Raw genomic sequence first — 15,726 nt, 5'->3', positions numbered from 1 at the left:
ATGTCATATTTTTTACTAAGAAATCCAGATTTGTGTTAGTGTCGCATGACTGTCTCTCTTTAATGATCATTCCTTTTTCTGTTGTCACTGCCCTCTTTCTGATAGGATCCACAGGTATAATGCCCCTAAAGCTTCCTTTATAATAGAATTTATCATTGCTTAATTTCTTAGAACTCACTCTTTAAGTAATAATTACTATAAATATAAAATTGAAGTCCAAGTAAAAGCATTGACTTGGTTATCTTACCTTCATAAAGGTATCGAAGTAGTGGTAGAGAGCGAAATGTAAACACGGGTTTGAAAAGGCATTGCATGTGGGTTTTACTGGCTTAACCCTGTCATTTCAGCAGATGCTTTAAGCTAATTCCTAGCATCTGAGGAGGCTATAAGGTTCAATTTTTGCCTCTGTAAAGCTCTAGGAAATAACTTGGATGCCTTTTCATTGTTTGTCTTGAAGATTAAGCTTTATTTAGATACTTATTTAAAAATTGAAGACATCAGTTTTTATTATAAGGATTTTTACTGAAATTGCCAAGTCCGAAGTGTTCTTTGTTAAAATGTAGACTGGAACTAGAAGCTGGCCCTGTCCCATGTGTGCCTTGTACGCCATCATCAGTGAGGCCTGGGGCTCAGGCTGAGGCTGGTGGGCGGGGAGCATAACTCCGTGTGGGTGCCCATTGTGCTCACTGTGGCTGCTGTGGTCTGTGCCTGGTGGAATGCTGTGCTTCTGTTACTAATGCTTAGTTGTTTTCCCTCCCTGTGGATGTGGCATTGGGTTATATCCTAGCTCTTAATACAGATTCAGCTGCTGGGCTCCTGATTCGCAGCATTCATCTCGTCACTCAACGACTCAACTCCCAGTGGCGGCAAGATATGAGCATATCCTTGGCAGCTCTAGAGCTCCTCTCTGGCCTGGCAAAGGTGAGACAGCCCTTTTAGTTTAGCCCAGTAGACTCTCGTCATGCTTTTTTTTTTTTTTTTTTAAATTTTGACACACACTCCTTTGTGTGGGTATTTTGGTGTTGTCAGTATGCATGAGTGTTTTACATTCAGAGTATACAAAATCAAGCCTCCAAGTGAGACTTTGCAAAAGGAAAAATAGGTCAAAAGATAGAATCTTTCTGTTAAGGTACAGAAAACATTTCAATACTGGTGATTATTTGCACATACTAGTGTATTTTTGATCTTATAAAGAGTTTATATAAAGTATTTCTGTGATTACTATTTTCTATTATCAGTAGTAAGCAAAAATTGACCATATATTCAATTTTCTGTTATTTGAATTCTATGGAGCTTTAGAAGTGTGGGATCTTTTTGCACTTATACCTCAGTCTCTCTTGTTCTTTTTCTCTCTTAAATTTATGTAACATAAAACTAACCATCTAAAAGCAAATGATTCAATGGCTATGAGTACATGTGCTGTGTAATGCAGCTCACCAACTACACTTGCAGTGTGTTTTTGTCACCTCAGAAGGGACTCCCTAAGCCTCAAAGCAGTTGCTTTCTAGCCTACCCTCCCAACCACAACATCCTCTGACAGCCACTGAGTTTTTGCTTCTTTGGATCTACCCAGTCAGGACCGTTCACATAAAGGGAGCAATGTGAAAACCATGTTATGTGTGTCATTTCAAGAGTGCCTGTCTTTTTCACTTGATGTCATTTTTTAGTTTCAGCCCCTTTTTATGGTTGCCTAGCCCTGGGCTGAATGTAATTATCACTGTTTGCCTGCCTGCTCATCAGTTTAGGGGTATTTAGACTATTTCCGTCCTCAGCTTTACTACTAGAGTCCCTGTACATGTATGTGTATTTATTTGGAATATCAGTTTCAGTTCTTTGGGGTATGGACTGAGGGGTAAAATTCTTGGGTTTATGATAATTCTCTTTAGCTTTTGAAGAACTACAAATTCTTCCACAGCAACATACAAGAGTTCCAAATTTTCTGCATCCTTGCTAGCATCTGAATACTTTTTACTATTAAAATGGAAAAGAATATTTTTCATATACCAGTTGATGTTGTGAGGATCAAATGAGATGAAAGTATAAAATGCATTGTGGTCACATAGTGATAAGTCACCACAGAGCGGTAGTGTCTGAGATGATGATGATGCTTAGGTCCTCATGTCAGAGCTGTCTTATGAGCTATGAGAAACAAAATAGACAAAAAACTTAAGTGTGTTCTCAACACTATTTGGAACTTTACTTCAGAAATCTCCAAATGTAATAGATCTGTGAGGAGCAGTTGCTGATATGTAACGTTAGGATAGCTGTCCATGAAACATGGTAGACCATACAGAGGGGGAGGTGCTGCTCCTTGTGACCTGTGGTTCACTTTTGGTTGAAGATGGATTAGCTTGGATGGGGTATTGCTTTGTACCTGTGCCATCATATACAGTGGACTAATACTACCTGATTTCATAACTTTCTATAAATAAAATGATTTAAACAGTCTGGTGTTAGAACAGGGTTGAATGAATAGACTAGTGGTCTTGAGACTTCATGACCACAGTTACGTGGCTGTTTGATTTTTGACAGAAGTGCAGAGATAACTCTTAAGGAGCAAGGTTAGTCTTTTTGACTAGTGATACTAGTAGAAAAGTTGGTTTCATACCTTTTTAGCATATGGTAGGTATAAAAATGAGCTAAAAATTGATTGTAGACTTAAATGTAAAGTGTATTAGTCACTTGTCTCATGCTGTGACAAAATACCCTGACAAAAATCAACTTAAGGATGGAAGGGTTTATTTTGGCTCACAGTTCAAGGGTACAGTCCATTATGGCGGGGATGTCAAGGTGGCAGGAGCTTGAAGCAGCTAGTCACGTTGAGTCTGCAGTCAGGAAGAAGAGAGCAGATGAATGCTTGTGCTCAGCTGCCTTCCTCCTTTTTATGCAGTCCAGGACCCAAACCCAGGGAATAGTGCCACTCTCCTTTAAGGTGAGTTTTCCTACCTCAATGTCATTAGTTGTTAGGGAACTGTAACTAGAGTCACATTGAAATACTTTTACATAATCATTAGCATGACCAACATTGAGGGCTAGGAGTATAGCTCAGGGCAAAAGTTCCTGTTAATTAAGCATGAGAATCTAAATTCAAATCCCCAGCACCCACTTAAAAGGCCAGACAGGACCACATGGGCCTCAGAGTAGCAGGTAGAGATAAGCAAATCTCAGGAGTTTACTAGCCTGTCAACCTAGCTGAAACAACATGCTTTAGGTTTTGTGAAAGATCCCCATCTAAAGGGAATAATATAGAAAGTATTAGAGCAGTGGTTCTCAATCTGTGGGTCGTAACCCTTTCGGGTCGAATGACCCTTTACAAGGCTCACCTCAACCACCATAAAACACAGATATTTATATTATAGTTCACAACAGTAGCAAAATTAAAGTTATGAAATAGCAATGAAGATAATTTTATGGTTGGGGCCATTATGATAAAGATAGCCAGCAGTCCTCCTGTGGCCTTTGCATATATATAAACATATATGCATATACCACATATACACACATAAAGAAAAAAAGAAAGATAGGCTAAATTTAAAAAGACTTGACTGTACCAAATGTTGATGAGGATATAAGGAAACTGTTAATGAGAATTGTAATTAATTGTAATAACCACTTTGGAAAAAAGTTTGGCAAATTCTTAAAAATTTAATCATATGGGCTGAAGAGAGATGGTTCAGTGGTTAAGAGCACTGACTGTTCAATTTTTAGCACTCACATGGCATCTTGTCTGTAACTCCTGTTACAGAGGATCTAACACTCTCACACAAACTTACATGTAGGCAAAACACCAGTGCATATGAAATAAAAATAAATTATGAAAAAAAAACCCAAAGCAAAAAAAAAAAAAAAAACCCCATTTAATCACACTTGTATCTTAAGATCTTGTCATTCCACTCCCAGTATAAGAGAACATATCCATTCAGTGACATGGATGTTGATAGCAACTATATTTCCACAGGATGGAAATAATCCAAATGTCCATTAACAAGTTACTAGTTAGACAAATTGTTCTATATTTATGTACTAGAATACAGCTCAATAAAAAGAAAGAAATTTACAAAAATAGATACATCTGGAAATAATTAACTATACTAAATAGAAGAAAGAAGCCAGCCAAATACCCCTCCCTAAAATAGATACTGTAGAATTTATATATACTTTAGAAAATATAGTCTGATCAATTATGGTAGCAGAGAATGATAGCAGTTCCTCATGGGATGGGGTGGGAGGGCAAGAGGAATGAGGAAGCTTACAAAGGTGCATGAGGAGATTTGGGGGTGATGTGTGTTTGTTATCTGATTGTAGTAACAGTTCTTTGAGGTTACATACTTTGAACATATGTAACTTATGGTAATTGATAATTGAACCTTTGGGCTGTTTCACTAGACTTTGTGCAGAGCAGAACCCATCACTGTGAGGTTGGGTTAGGAACCTTAAAGTACACACGCGTTTCTTTTCTGGACATTCCTTCACATTTTGCAATATGAGTGAGTGTATCCAAGAACTTTGGGTTTTAAGCTATCAGCAACCATGTAAAGTACTGCTTTGGGTTTGAGAATACCACTTTCTTGTTACATATAATGGTATATCTCGAATATTCTGTTTCTATTTATAAATAATATTTAAGAACAAGGCCTCTTTTATATCACATTATCAGACAGGCTCAGTTGGAGGGCAAATGCTTGGTTTAGTGGTTCCTGACTGACTGGTTCTATTCCTTAAATGGACATGCTTAGGTGAAGGTGATGGTTGACTCAGGAGACCGGAAGCGTGCCATCAGTTCTGTGTGCAGCTACATCGTCTACCAATGCAGTCGGCCAGCTCCTCTTCACTCCCGGGATCTGCACTCCATGATAGTGGCAGCATTTCAGTGTCTCTGTGTCTGGCTGACAGAGCACCCTGATATGCTGGATGAGAAGGTGAGCTTGTTCAGTCTTGAAAAACCAAGCAGGAAACTGGATGTTGAGAAAATACCCTTTAAAAGAGAATATCTGAATTTAAATACAGTATCACATACTTTGAATTTACTTGTTTGATTTCAGTAGGATACTTACTCTTTTGAACATAACTTGAAAACTGTCATCATGTTTAGATTTGGTTCCAAATAACTCCACAGAGAATTTCTTTATGAAAGAGAAGACCTCGCTTAATTTATCTGAACCAGCAAGATCTCTTTTATAAAAAATAACATTTTCATTAATATTTGTAAAATGTTATACTATGTATTTTGTACATTCTTGTCTTTTCACCAAGTTCTACCCACTCTATCCTCACTTTCTTACCTACACAATTTTGAGAGTTTTTTGCTTGTGTTGAGTCATTTGTGTTTCTTAGCTACTATTGAGAATGGGGCCTGCCCTGGAGTGTGGTCAACCTAACAGTGATCACGTTCTTAAAGAAAGTAGATCTACCTCTCCCAGCAGCTCTCATACATGACCACACATGCCAGTAGCTCCCTGGCTAGTGATAATAGTTTTTGCCCATTTTTACCATCCAAGCTGGAATATTATTTAGCTTGAGCCTGCTCAAGTCTGTGTACACTTTTGCATTTGCTATGGGCTCATACGCATAACTGTTGTGTCTGGAAAATTACCTTTTTCACTAGGATGGCAGACTGTAGATAGCTATTAAAGCTATTTGGTTTCCTATTATCAAACAAAGAAGGACACTTAGTTGTGAATCTGGAATGCGAGGGTAACAGCTTGCCTATAAAAGTTACTATTGTGGAAACATTGTATTTTTCACAGGGTTCTGCACTTTAAGAGGGTTCAGCTATCTAGTCTGTTTTCTCTGCCACTGTCCCTTATAAGGAAGCTGGCATAATGAGCTCAGTACCAGTAAAGCTTTCCAAGATCATTGGATACTTAGAGAGATCTTTGTAAGTAATATTGTCGATAAAATCTGAGTTAGTTTCATTGTGGCTTTTAAAGTTATGCTATCAGAAATTGTTTCCAGGACTGGCCTTGTAACTAAGTTTAATAGAATATCTGCTTAGTGTTTATGAAGCTCTCAGTTTGATCTCTAGCACAACATGAACCAGATGTGATGGGGCTTATTTGTAATTTCAGGTACTTGGGAGGTAGAAGAAGGGGGTCAGAAGGTCAAGGTGATCCCTGACTTTATAATGAGGTAGAGCCCAGCCTGGGCTACATGAAACTCTGTTACACAAAAACACTTTTAAAAAGAAATTATTTGCTGGGCAGTGGTGGCGCACACCTGTAATCCCAGCACTCAGGAGGCAGAGGGCAGGTGGATTTCTGAGTTTGAGGCCAGCTTGGTCTACAGAGTGAGTTCCAGGACAGCCAGGGCTACACAGAGAAACCCTGTCTCGAAAAACCAAAAAAAAAAAAAAAAAAAACCAGAAATTATTTTAAGATGTTAATCATTGGAGTTGGGGATGGTAGCACCTGCCTGTAATCCTACCATTTAAGCAGAGGCAGAGGGTTCTAGGTTCAAGGCCAGCTTGGGCTACATAGTGAGTTTGAGACCAGCCTGAGTGCCATATTTGAGACACTCTAAAAAATAAGTAATTCTCTTTGATATATTAGGTAATCTGATGAGTCTTAAACCACCTAGGTTTGACTGAATTACTTCTGAATTACTTCCAGGGTTTGTCCATGGTAATTTTGTGAGCTCTGTATCTACTAAAATTAAAACCTGTCTTTAGTCTCCTTTGAATATACAAATTTAGTTCTTTTAAAAGAAATTTAATGGAAGTTTGGTTTGTTATATTATAATACAAACATATATTTGTTAAAGAGCATTAGAAACTGGAGCTCCGCCTCCAAAACATAACTGCTGTTATGGGTTCTTTGTCTTCTTTTAAGTAACATATATAAAAATTGATTTGGGGTTGATGAGATGGCTCAGCAGATAAAACTTCCTGGCACCAAGTCTAATGACTTAAGTTTAATCTCTGAATCCCACATGGTGGGAGTGGAGAACCAACTTCCAAAAGCTGTCCCCTGACCTTGGCTTGTACACACACACACACACATCTTCTTTCTTGAATAAAATAAAGTGTTTGAAATATTTTTAAAAATCGTTTTGCCTTTTCCTGATTCTAGGATTGCCTTAAGGAAGTACTGGAGATTGTAGAACTCGGTATCTCAGGAAGCAAATCCAAGAACAGTGAGCAAGAAGTCAAGTACAAAGGTGATAAGGAGCCGAACCCTGCATCCATGAGGGTAAAGGACGCCGCCGAAGCCACTCTAACATGGTATGAGAACAGCTGCTGGATTCTGAACTATAACAGACAGGGCAGCAGTGGCCTCTGCTGCTATGCCTTCCTTGTTCAGCACAAAGTAACTCAGCCCCTGTAGGGTGCTGCATCTCCAGACACAAAATGAAAGGAAAGAATTCTTTTTGTACTCATTCTTAGACCAACAGGAAACCAGCGAGTTGGGATGTGTGTATTTCTGTACTGGCTGATACTAACTCAGGTCAGATCATGTTAGAGCCAGGAAGTAACTTGGAGTTAACTTCATCACTTTCTTTGATGGCTTAGCCTAGAGATGAGCTGTGTCACATCTGCTGCCCAGTGACTGCATCTTTTATGTTATATTCAGTTTAGATTGTTTAAACTCCCTTGTAAAAGCTTGGTAATAGAATCATACAGATAAGTTAGATTCAGTTATTACCATGAATACCATTCTGGTATAGTAGGAAATATGAAATAGAAATACAAAGTTCTTTGGTATCAGGTGAATAGTTAGAGCCCCCAAAGAAGAGATACAAATGAAATGTCAGGGAACTGGCAGTGGGTCCTTTTGAGATACAATGAGAGCAGAGTAACATGCTTAGGGAACCATATTGACCCAGACTGAGAGCATAGGGAACGTTTTAGCTGTGAGCAGCATGTAGACAAATAAGAATACATGTCACATAGAAGCAAGAGGTTCTGTCTTTGAGAGAATGGCAGAAAGAGTTGAGAAAGTCCCTGTTCCTGCTGGATTGGGGACTGGAAAGAGATTGTGTTTGAGCACATCTACAAGGGACTTAATAATTAGAGATTACAGAGATTCATAGAATATGTAAAAATATGGTTCATGCAAGGAAGTGAATGAATAAGGACCTAGGAAAATAGAACCACAGGAAGGAAGAGTGTCAGGTTACTAAGGACTGGCTTGAAGACTTGTGTGCAAGCCAGCTCTGCCTAAGATCCTGACATCTTTGTGAGTATATAGCACCCTCTGCTTCTTTGGGTTATATTCAGAATAATTGGATTTGTTTCTGTTCTTCTTGGACTTAGGTGATAATTTTCAGAAGGATGTTTGCTTTGGTTTAGAACTGTGTGTTGTGTTAATGTCTAGACTTTCAGTGCCTTTGTTGAGATTTTGCTAGAGAAGTGGTGAAGATAGCTATGAGAGCATGTGCTCGTGCAACACCTGGGCTGGAGGAGCCATAAAGTGTCACAGAATTGGACTTAATATATACCAGGAAGAGGAGGAAGGCTAGGAGATAAGCAGGGAGAACCTTGCTCACTTGAGTTCTTGAGTTCTTTGTGCTGCAAGAAGTTTGTTCTCCTCTAGACTAATTGTTCATATGAGAGCATAGTTGCTGTTGAGGGATGGCTGTATGCCTGGGGTCTTTCTCTCTCAGATTGTAGTTATCTGAGGGGCTTTTGTCTTCATTTTCTGCTTTCTTGTGTCTATTAGCAAGTCCATTGTGAAGTCTTTAGTTTCCAGTCTTCTGAAGAGTTCATCATGGAGGAGCATGTCCCAGTCAGTTCTCACAGTTGCTGCTTTTTTCATCAGCATCACTTCTTTTTTCCTGTGTTTATTTTTATTTGGTTTGATTATTATTATTATTATTATTTTTTGCTTGTTTGTTTTTTGTTTTTTGAGGCAGGGCTTCAGTATGTAGCTGTCCTGGAGCTCGCTAAATAGACCAGGCTGGTCTCAGACTCAGAGATCCACCTGCCTCTGTCTTCCAAGTGCTGGGATTAAAGACGTGCACCTCTATGCCCAGTTGTCAACATTGCTTTCCCTCAGCTTTTTCTCTGATGTATATCTGTCATTCTTCATAAGGCCATCAGCAGAGTCCCTTAGACTGTCTTTGTAAGGTCTTCCCGTCATCCCCTGAAGCCCCAGATAATATCCTGTACTAGGTTATCTCACTTTTTGTCTGATTTTTGGTTCCAGTCTCTTAACTTTTCCTGTTTGTCATGTATTCTATGGCTAAGCTCATCATCCTTAAACATTATTTCATTCTTCTGTCTGAATGATCAGAAGCCTTGTTTTCTATGCTGTCTGACGTCCAGTGGAGGGTCAGGGAAGTGATCTGACTGTTCTCGAGCCCTCCCTCACCATAGCTGGGCCACTTGTGTGGTTAACTGGGCATGCCCATACTTGTTTATATAGTTCTCTTGCATTTCAGGTACCAACATAGACTTTCCATGCTCACAGTAAACCTAGCTACTTGTAGGAGCCTCCTTCGGTTACTCTGGTTTTGGAAGCGCAACTGTTTTCACTACTTCTGTACTCACTGACCTGTCTCACACAGTATGGGCATCCATACTGTCACAGTCATACTGAGTTTATTTGGTATGTGCCAGTCTATCTTTGATAACCTTTACAATGTACATATTAAATGGTTGGGTTTCTTGACCTTCACATATAAGGATAAGTCCAAAAGTTATTTCAGTGATTCCCTCTGCTTAAGGTATATTTATGAAATGCTTAACCTTCAATTGGGGTTTAGAGTCTAGCCCCTAAGCTTTCCCACTTTGTTTTAATTATTAAAAGCTTGATATTTTGTATCAAACTAAAAACCTCTCAGGCTAAACTTACTCTCCTTGATTGTTACTCAGACTTTTGGTAGTTAATCTTGTGTACTGCAAGCTGCAGTACAGAGCAGCAGTGTTTATGTAACTCTGTTCCTTTCTTCTGGTTCCTCCATGTGGCTTTCATAGTACATGGATTTGAGTATCTTTATTATCCTGTCACTCAATGGGTTTAGCTTTGACCATGATCTCTCACAGCTAGACTAATGAGTACAGTGTTCTCTATGAGATCTGAATGTCTTCAAACTCTGTAGAACAGTGTATTTCATCAGCATCTATTGGGAGACTGCAGCAAGACTTCTCAGCTGCACTGAGATTCTCATTAAGTTAACTGGATTCTTTTCATGTTGCCTTTTCACCTGTTATTCTTACCCTATGCTTGCTTGTTTGGGAGTATTTAAATTTCTTTTTGTAAGATATTCCATATTATTTGTAGTCTTTAAATCCTACCCCTTATTCTGATGTTTGTTTTTGCTTAATTACTTTGCCCAGCCACCCACCTCCACCCCGGTCTCATTATGCATCTCTGATTGTCCCAGAACTCACTGTGTAGGCCATGCTGGCCTTGAACTCACAGAGATACTCTGCTCTTTATAGAAATGAAACGAAACATGTATTTGTATGTGTGCATGGACCTGTGGATGTCAGAAGATAACTTTTGAGTCTTTTCTCTTTCTTCCATGTGAGCTTCAGGGAATCCAGTTTTGGTTGTTGGGACTGATAGCAATAGTCTGTACCTACTGAGCTAGCTTACTGGTTCCTGTTTATTTTTGCGGCAGAGTATCACTGCTTAGCCCAGGCTGGCCTCCAATTCATGGCAGTCCTCTCGCCTCACCTTGCTGGGCTTTGCTATTACAGGCATGAACAAGTGTTATGAGCTTGTTTTGAATGTTCTAATCAGAACACTGCTTATAGAAAGGAGAGGTTGGACCTCAGAGCATACCAGCGGAGACTTTCTCCCAGAGGTTCACAGGATTTTTAAGCTTTATCTACAGGTTTAATTTCAAATGTTTGCTCACCATTCCAGTCTAGTCAGTACCAAGAGCAGAAGAATGTGGTGAGGCTGGTAATGATTTCATCTGAGTGACCTAACCTCTTCCAGCAGCCTATTTGATAGAATTGTAGACCTTAACTGGGACATGACAAGCTCACCTGGTCTATGTGCTTTGTGACATCTGTGTTATTCCGTGGGAGAAAGCCAAAGCTGTATTTTCTCAGTACTAGTCTCCTGGGTGTCTCCTGTTTCTCACAGTCTCAGAGTGCTGAACTTACTGAGCAGTTCCCTTGTTCCTTGAATTGTAGCAGTACTTCTAGGAGCAGTGAGAACTGCAAGGAAGCAGTGCCTTCCATCATTAGAGACCTTAGAGGGCTGAGGCCAGATCACCCAAGCTAGAGATTGAATCATAAAATGCTGATAAGCGCTGGGAGTGGGGCTCAGTGGGTAAGAGCACTTGTCACACAAGCACGAGTGCCTGGGTTCAGCTCTCCAATGTTCAAGTGAAAAACTGGACATGACTGTGTGCACCTGTAAACTCACTCAGTGCTAGAGAAGAAGGCAGAGACAGAGGGATCACTGGGGCTTATTGGCTGCCAGCCTAGTTCCACATTCACTAAGAGACACTGTCCCAGGGGATTAAGGCAGCGAATAATAGAACAGGACACTTCATGTCCTCTACTTACATACATACACCCCATATGTGCATACAATATGCATACAACACATGTACATGCTCACATACACACACAAAAATGTTGAGAAATAGTTTTCCATATGAGATGCATATGAAAGGCCAGGTTGATATTACATGGTAAAATCTTTGTTTAAATACAGACTACTTTTTCTTTGAGCTTCAGTCTTTTATTTTAAGTGAGAGTAATAAAAATGGAAATAATGATGGTACCTAATTCATATGGTTATTATGAAACTATATGAGAAATATATATAAAGTGCCTAGACTAGTACTTAATATATAGTGAGAGCTAAGTGAGTTTTTAAATTCCTTGCATAGATGCAGAAATCTTTATTCCCTCATTATGTGTGCATAAGTCTATGCACACACTCTGTATGTACACATACAAACATTTCTGAATGGTAAGTCTTGATCAGTAGAAGTCTGCTTTATAAAGCATTTCGTGTTATACTTTTATTCATGATAGTTTTTTGAGATTTAACTCTTAGTACCTCAAGTTCCTTATCTGAAATGAGGATATATCTATTCCTTGGCCATTTAGGAAGAAGGCAGCAGGCCTTGGGTTTTGGCCTCTTAATAATCACTTAGCTCTCTGCAGTTTTAAGTTTCTATCTGAAAAGTAAGGAGGTTTGGCTGATCTTTATGTCCTTTTCTAGGCCTACTTTGGCTATTGCAATCCTGCAACTTGGAGCACACAGCACAGTTGTAAATGTGTCTTTAGGAGCTTCCTGACTTGGAACTGTAGTCAGCTATATTCCCTGGGTAACAGAGAGAGAGAAATTTGCTTGCATTGTTTTATTGGGAGGAAGCAGGACTGGGCAGGTAGAGGAACAAAGGTTCTAGACGGTGGAGGCAGTTGCAGCCAGTGCTTAAGCTGACTTGACTTTCAGAGTTCTCTCCAGCTGGGAGGGCATTGGGACCTAGGACTCTTGACAAACCAGTGAATACGTCCTGTCTGAGAATGAAGCAGTGGTCCTCGGTGAGGCAGTCATGGCTGCAGGCAGTTCCTAGGCCAGTTGAAAGCTGTGGCTGCTGTTACCGTGCCCCAGGAGAGTGGCTTTCTTATTCGGGCGCAGGTTCTACCCATCATGCCACAGGGAGTATATCTGACTTGTGAAGAAGAAGCATAGCTGTATTCAGTTAATTCAGAGGGGCAGAAGGATACATAGATCCAAGAGGGAAAGTTAGAATTTTCTTTGGGAATTAATTGTTTTTTATTCCATTCTTCATAGTATCATGCAGTTGCTTGGCGCATTTCCTTCACCCAGTGGTCCTGCTTCTCCTTGTAGTCTGGTGAATGAGACCACTCTGATCAAATACTCCAGGCTGCCAACCATAAACAAGCATAGTTTCCGGTACTTTGTTTTGGATAACAGTGTCATCCTGGCAATGCTGGAGCAACCGCTTGGAAATGAGCAGAGTAAGTTGTAGCACTCTTAGCTTTCTCTACTGCTCAAACAGTGTATTGTCAGTTCTTCCAGGGAAGCAAAGATTGCAAGTCCCAAGTAACTGTTTGTCAAAAAGACTTAAAGGTATAGGCTAACACTACCAGAGAAACAGAGGCCAGAAAATAAAGCGTGCGTATAAAGTAGAATTAATTGTTTAAAGATTCTTTATGTATGCCTGAAATATCATGGTGTCAAACTTTTATATAAAGTTTTCTTAGTGTGAGATATTTTATATTTACTGTTGATAAAAGTCATTATCCACTTTGTGTCCATGTGAACCTTGGACCCTGCACCTCTGCTCCCTTCCCCTTGACCCATCATTGTTCTGTCTCAGTCATTACTACCCACAAAGGGAGAAATTGGAGAAGTCATCTCTACTTCCTCCTCCTGTTACTTCCTTATATAATTAGTCTCGATGTCTCTACTGCCCCAGTGACTCTTGAATCTTTCCTTTATATTCCTCCCAGTGCATCCAATAGAAGGCCTTATTAATTTCTTGCATTGATTTGTTGCATTTTCTTTCTACCTGGTCTACTATCCCCTTTGGCAGTTCAAAAAATTGCTTGCCCTTACCACTTCCTTCCTTGTACCGTAGTGCTCATCCTTAAGCATGTAGATGGTCTGTTGAAAACACTTGAGTGATGGTTCATTAAGAAGACATACACTATTCCCCAGTTACGAGGCTTACAGAGGGTGTGTGATTTGCTTAGGGTAACTTGAGAAGTATATAACTAGGATTCAAATTCAGGTTTTCCAAACAATACTATTTTCTGGTGTTGTCCTACCACAGTAGGACTTCTCAGCGACTAAAGATACATGCCAAGGTAAGCAGAGTCTGAGTCCTGTACAGCTTCAGTCAGCTGTAAAACAAGAGAGCTAGCCCTGATTGCAATAGGATACTATCGCATATTTCTGTCCTGTTACGTGTAAGTTTAGTAGCATTACTATGAGATAGAATGGCACCATTCATCATTGGTCAGTTACCTTCTTTATCCCCGAGCTAAGGCTTGCCTGGCTTTTTCTCCCAGTTGCCTACTTTTCATTATAAACAGTCCTTCCACACTAAGCTGTCTGCTGAGCAGCCTGCAAAGTCCTAGTGTCCCCTTTAGACCTTCTGGTTCTCTTGCAAGTTTTTTTTTAGGATTACCTTACTCTTATTCCAAGTAAATATATATACTGCATAGATCATCTACCCAAAACCAAAACCAAATTAAAAAACAAACAAACAAACAAAAGCAGTTTTATATAATTGTAAGATGTTTTCTTTATTGGGATAGTTAATAACAGAAGAAATGGGAGTGTTTGAACCAGTTTTTATTTCCATAACTGAGACTAAGAAAGGAAATAAAAAAGATTCTGACTCTTTTTTTTTTTTTTAATGTTCTTGTTTGATGCTTTAATTAATGAAAGCCAATGGATCTTCTCTCACATTGTACATACATTGTTTCTAACCTGTGAAATTTTTATTTTTATTTTTTTTTTAGGTGTTTCTTTTTTTTTTTAATATTTTTATTACATATTTTCCTCAGTTACATTTCCAATGCTATCCCAAAAGTCCCCCATAGCGCCCCCCACTTCCCTACCCACCCATTCCCATTCTTTTGGCCCTGGCATTCCCCTATATTGGGACATATAAAGTTTGCAAGTCCAATGGGCCTCTCTTTCCAGTGATGGCCGACTAGGCCATCTTTCGATACATACTGACTCTTTATATATACCTCCATCCCTGAACTTCTGCTGGGAGGAAACAGTTGCTGCCTACAGCAGACAGTAGGATCCCAGGCTGAGCAAATGTAATGTCAGCACAGCAGATGTCCAACCTGCTTTCTTTCATAAAAGTTGTCTATACCATCTCCAAACTGTATATATAGAGGTACTCAAGGATGTTAGAGGAGTTCCAGTAGAGTGCTCGGTATAGAGGCGGGCAGCAGTTCTCACATACCACTTAACTGCAGCATTGTGATTTAGGAGCACCAAGCTAGGACTTTAACCATGAGATGCCCTGCAGGTGGTAGCAGGCTGTATATTATATGGTTGTTATCTGAGGTAAAAACTTAGACACATACATTTTATTCTAGATGACTTTTTCCCCTCTGTCACTGTGCTGGTCCGGGGAATGTCTGGAAGACTTGCATGGGCCCAGCAGCTTTGCCTTTTACCCAGAGGAGCAAAAGCAAATCAGAAGGTACATCAGAAGTTACAGTGTGTGCGTGAGTACATACACACGGGTGCATATGATTGTGCGTGCGAATCCATGTGTGCGCTTATTAAAAGATTAAATAACATTCCAGCACAAAGTCACAGGTTACATGAATGTTTCCGGGCCCTAGCTAGGTTCTCTGTCACTGAATTTACCCTAGAATCATCTTGGGAACCTAGAATTCCAGGTCTACTGAACTCCTTACAGGGACCTTTAAAGAAAGGATAATTTCCAAAAGCTTTTCTGGTGATCCTGATACTCAGTTAGGAGTAAGGACTACAAATCCAAACAGTGGTTCTAGACCTTTCTATGCAACTTTAAAAGCCAGATGCATACTGTATGTGAGAGAGGTTGGATAGACCTTTGAGAGGCTTAACATTGTTTTCCATGATTCATTCTGTATAATGAATAATGAATATAGCTAATACGCTATATAATTTACTGTAATATTTTATAACATTTAAAATTATGTGGATATTACCTACTTGTTGGAAAATTTAGATTAAAAAAAGAGGAATGTTAAATGAAGTCACTTTTCAGAAGGAGCTAGGCAGTTAGATACTGATATACTGATAATTTTACTCAGTTTTCTTCAAATCATTT

General features: G+C 39.5%; 1 protein-coding gene across 6 annotated transcripts in view; it reads left to right on the top strand.

The window, feature by feature from the left end:
• The window catches only part of Ralgapb (Ral GTPase activating protein non-catalytic subunit beta), an 88,944-nt gene that overhangs the window by 38,482 nt on the left and 34,736 nt on the right, over positions 1–15,726 (top strand). For 4 of the 6 annotated variants that reach the window (XM_021182613.3, XM_029470700.2, XM_085832664.1 and 1 more), the window contains 5 exons: positions 788–921; positions 4,737–4,919; positions 7,068–7,219; positions 12,708–12,895; positions 15,002–15,108. In XM_021182613.3, the coding sequence (XP_021038272.1) occupies positions 788–921; positions 4,737–4,919; positions 7,068–7,219; positions 12,708–12,895; positions 15,002–15,108 (764 nt within the window). The remainder of the gene's footprint in view (positions 1–787; positions 922–4,736; positions 4,920–7,067; positions 7,220–12,707; positions 12,896–15,001; positions 15,109–15,726) is intronic. The other 2 variants (XM_021182625.3, XM_029470710.2) reach the window with 1 other exon arrangement.

This window comes from Mus caroli, unplaced genomic scaffold (genome assembly GCF_978045245.1).
Source record: "Mus caroli unplaced genomic scaffold, Mus_caroli_1 scaffold_2, whole genome shotgun sequence".
In the NCBI taxonomy this organism is placed as follows: Eukaryota; Metazoa; Chordata; class Mammalia; order Rodentia; family Muridae; genus Mus; species Mus caroli.
Note: the sequence above shows the minus strand (reverse complement) of the source record. Positions and strands in the feature narration are given on the sequence as shown.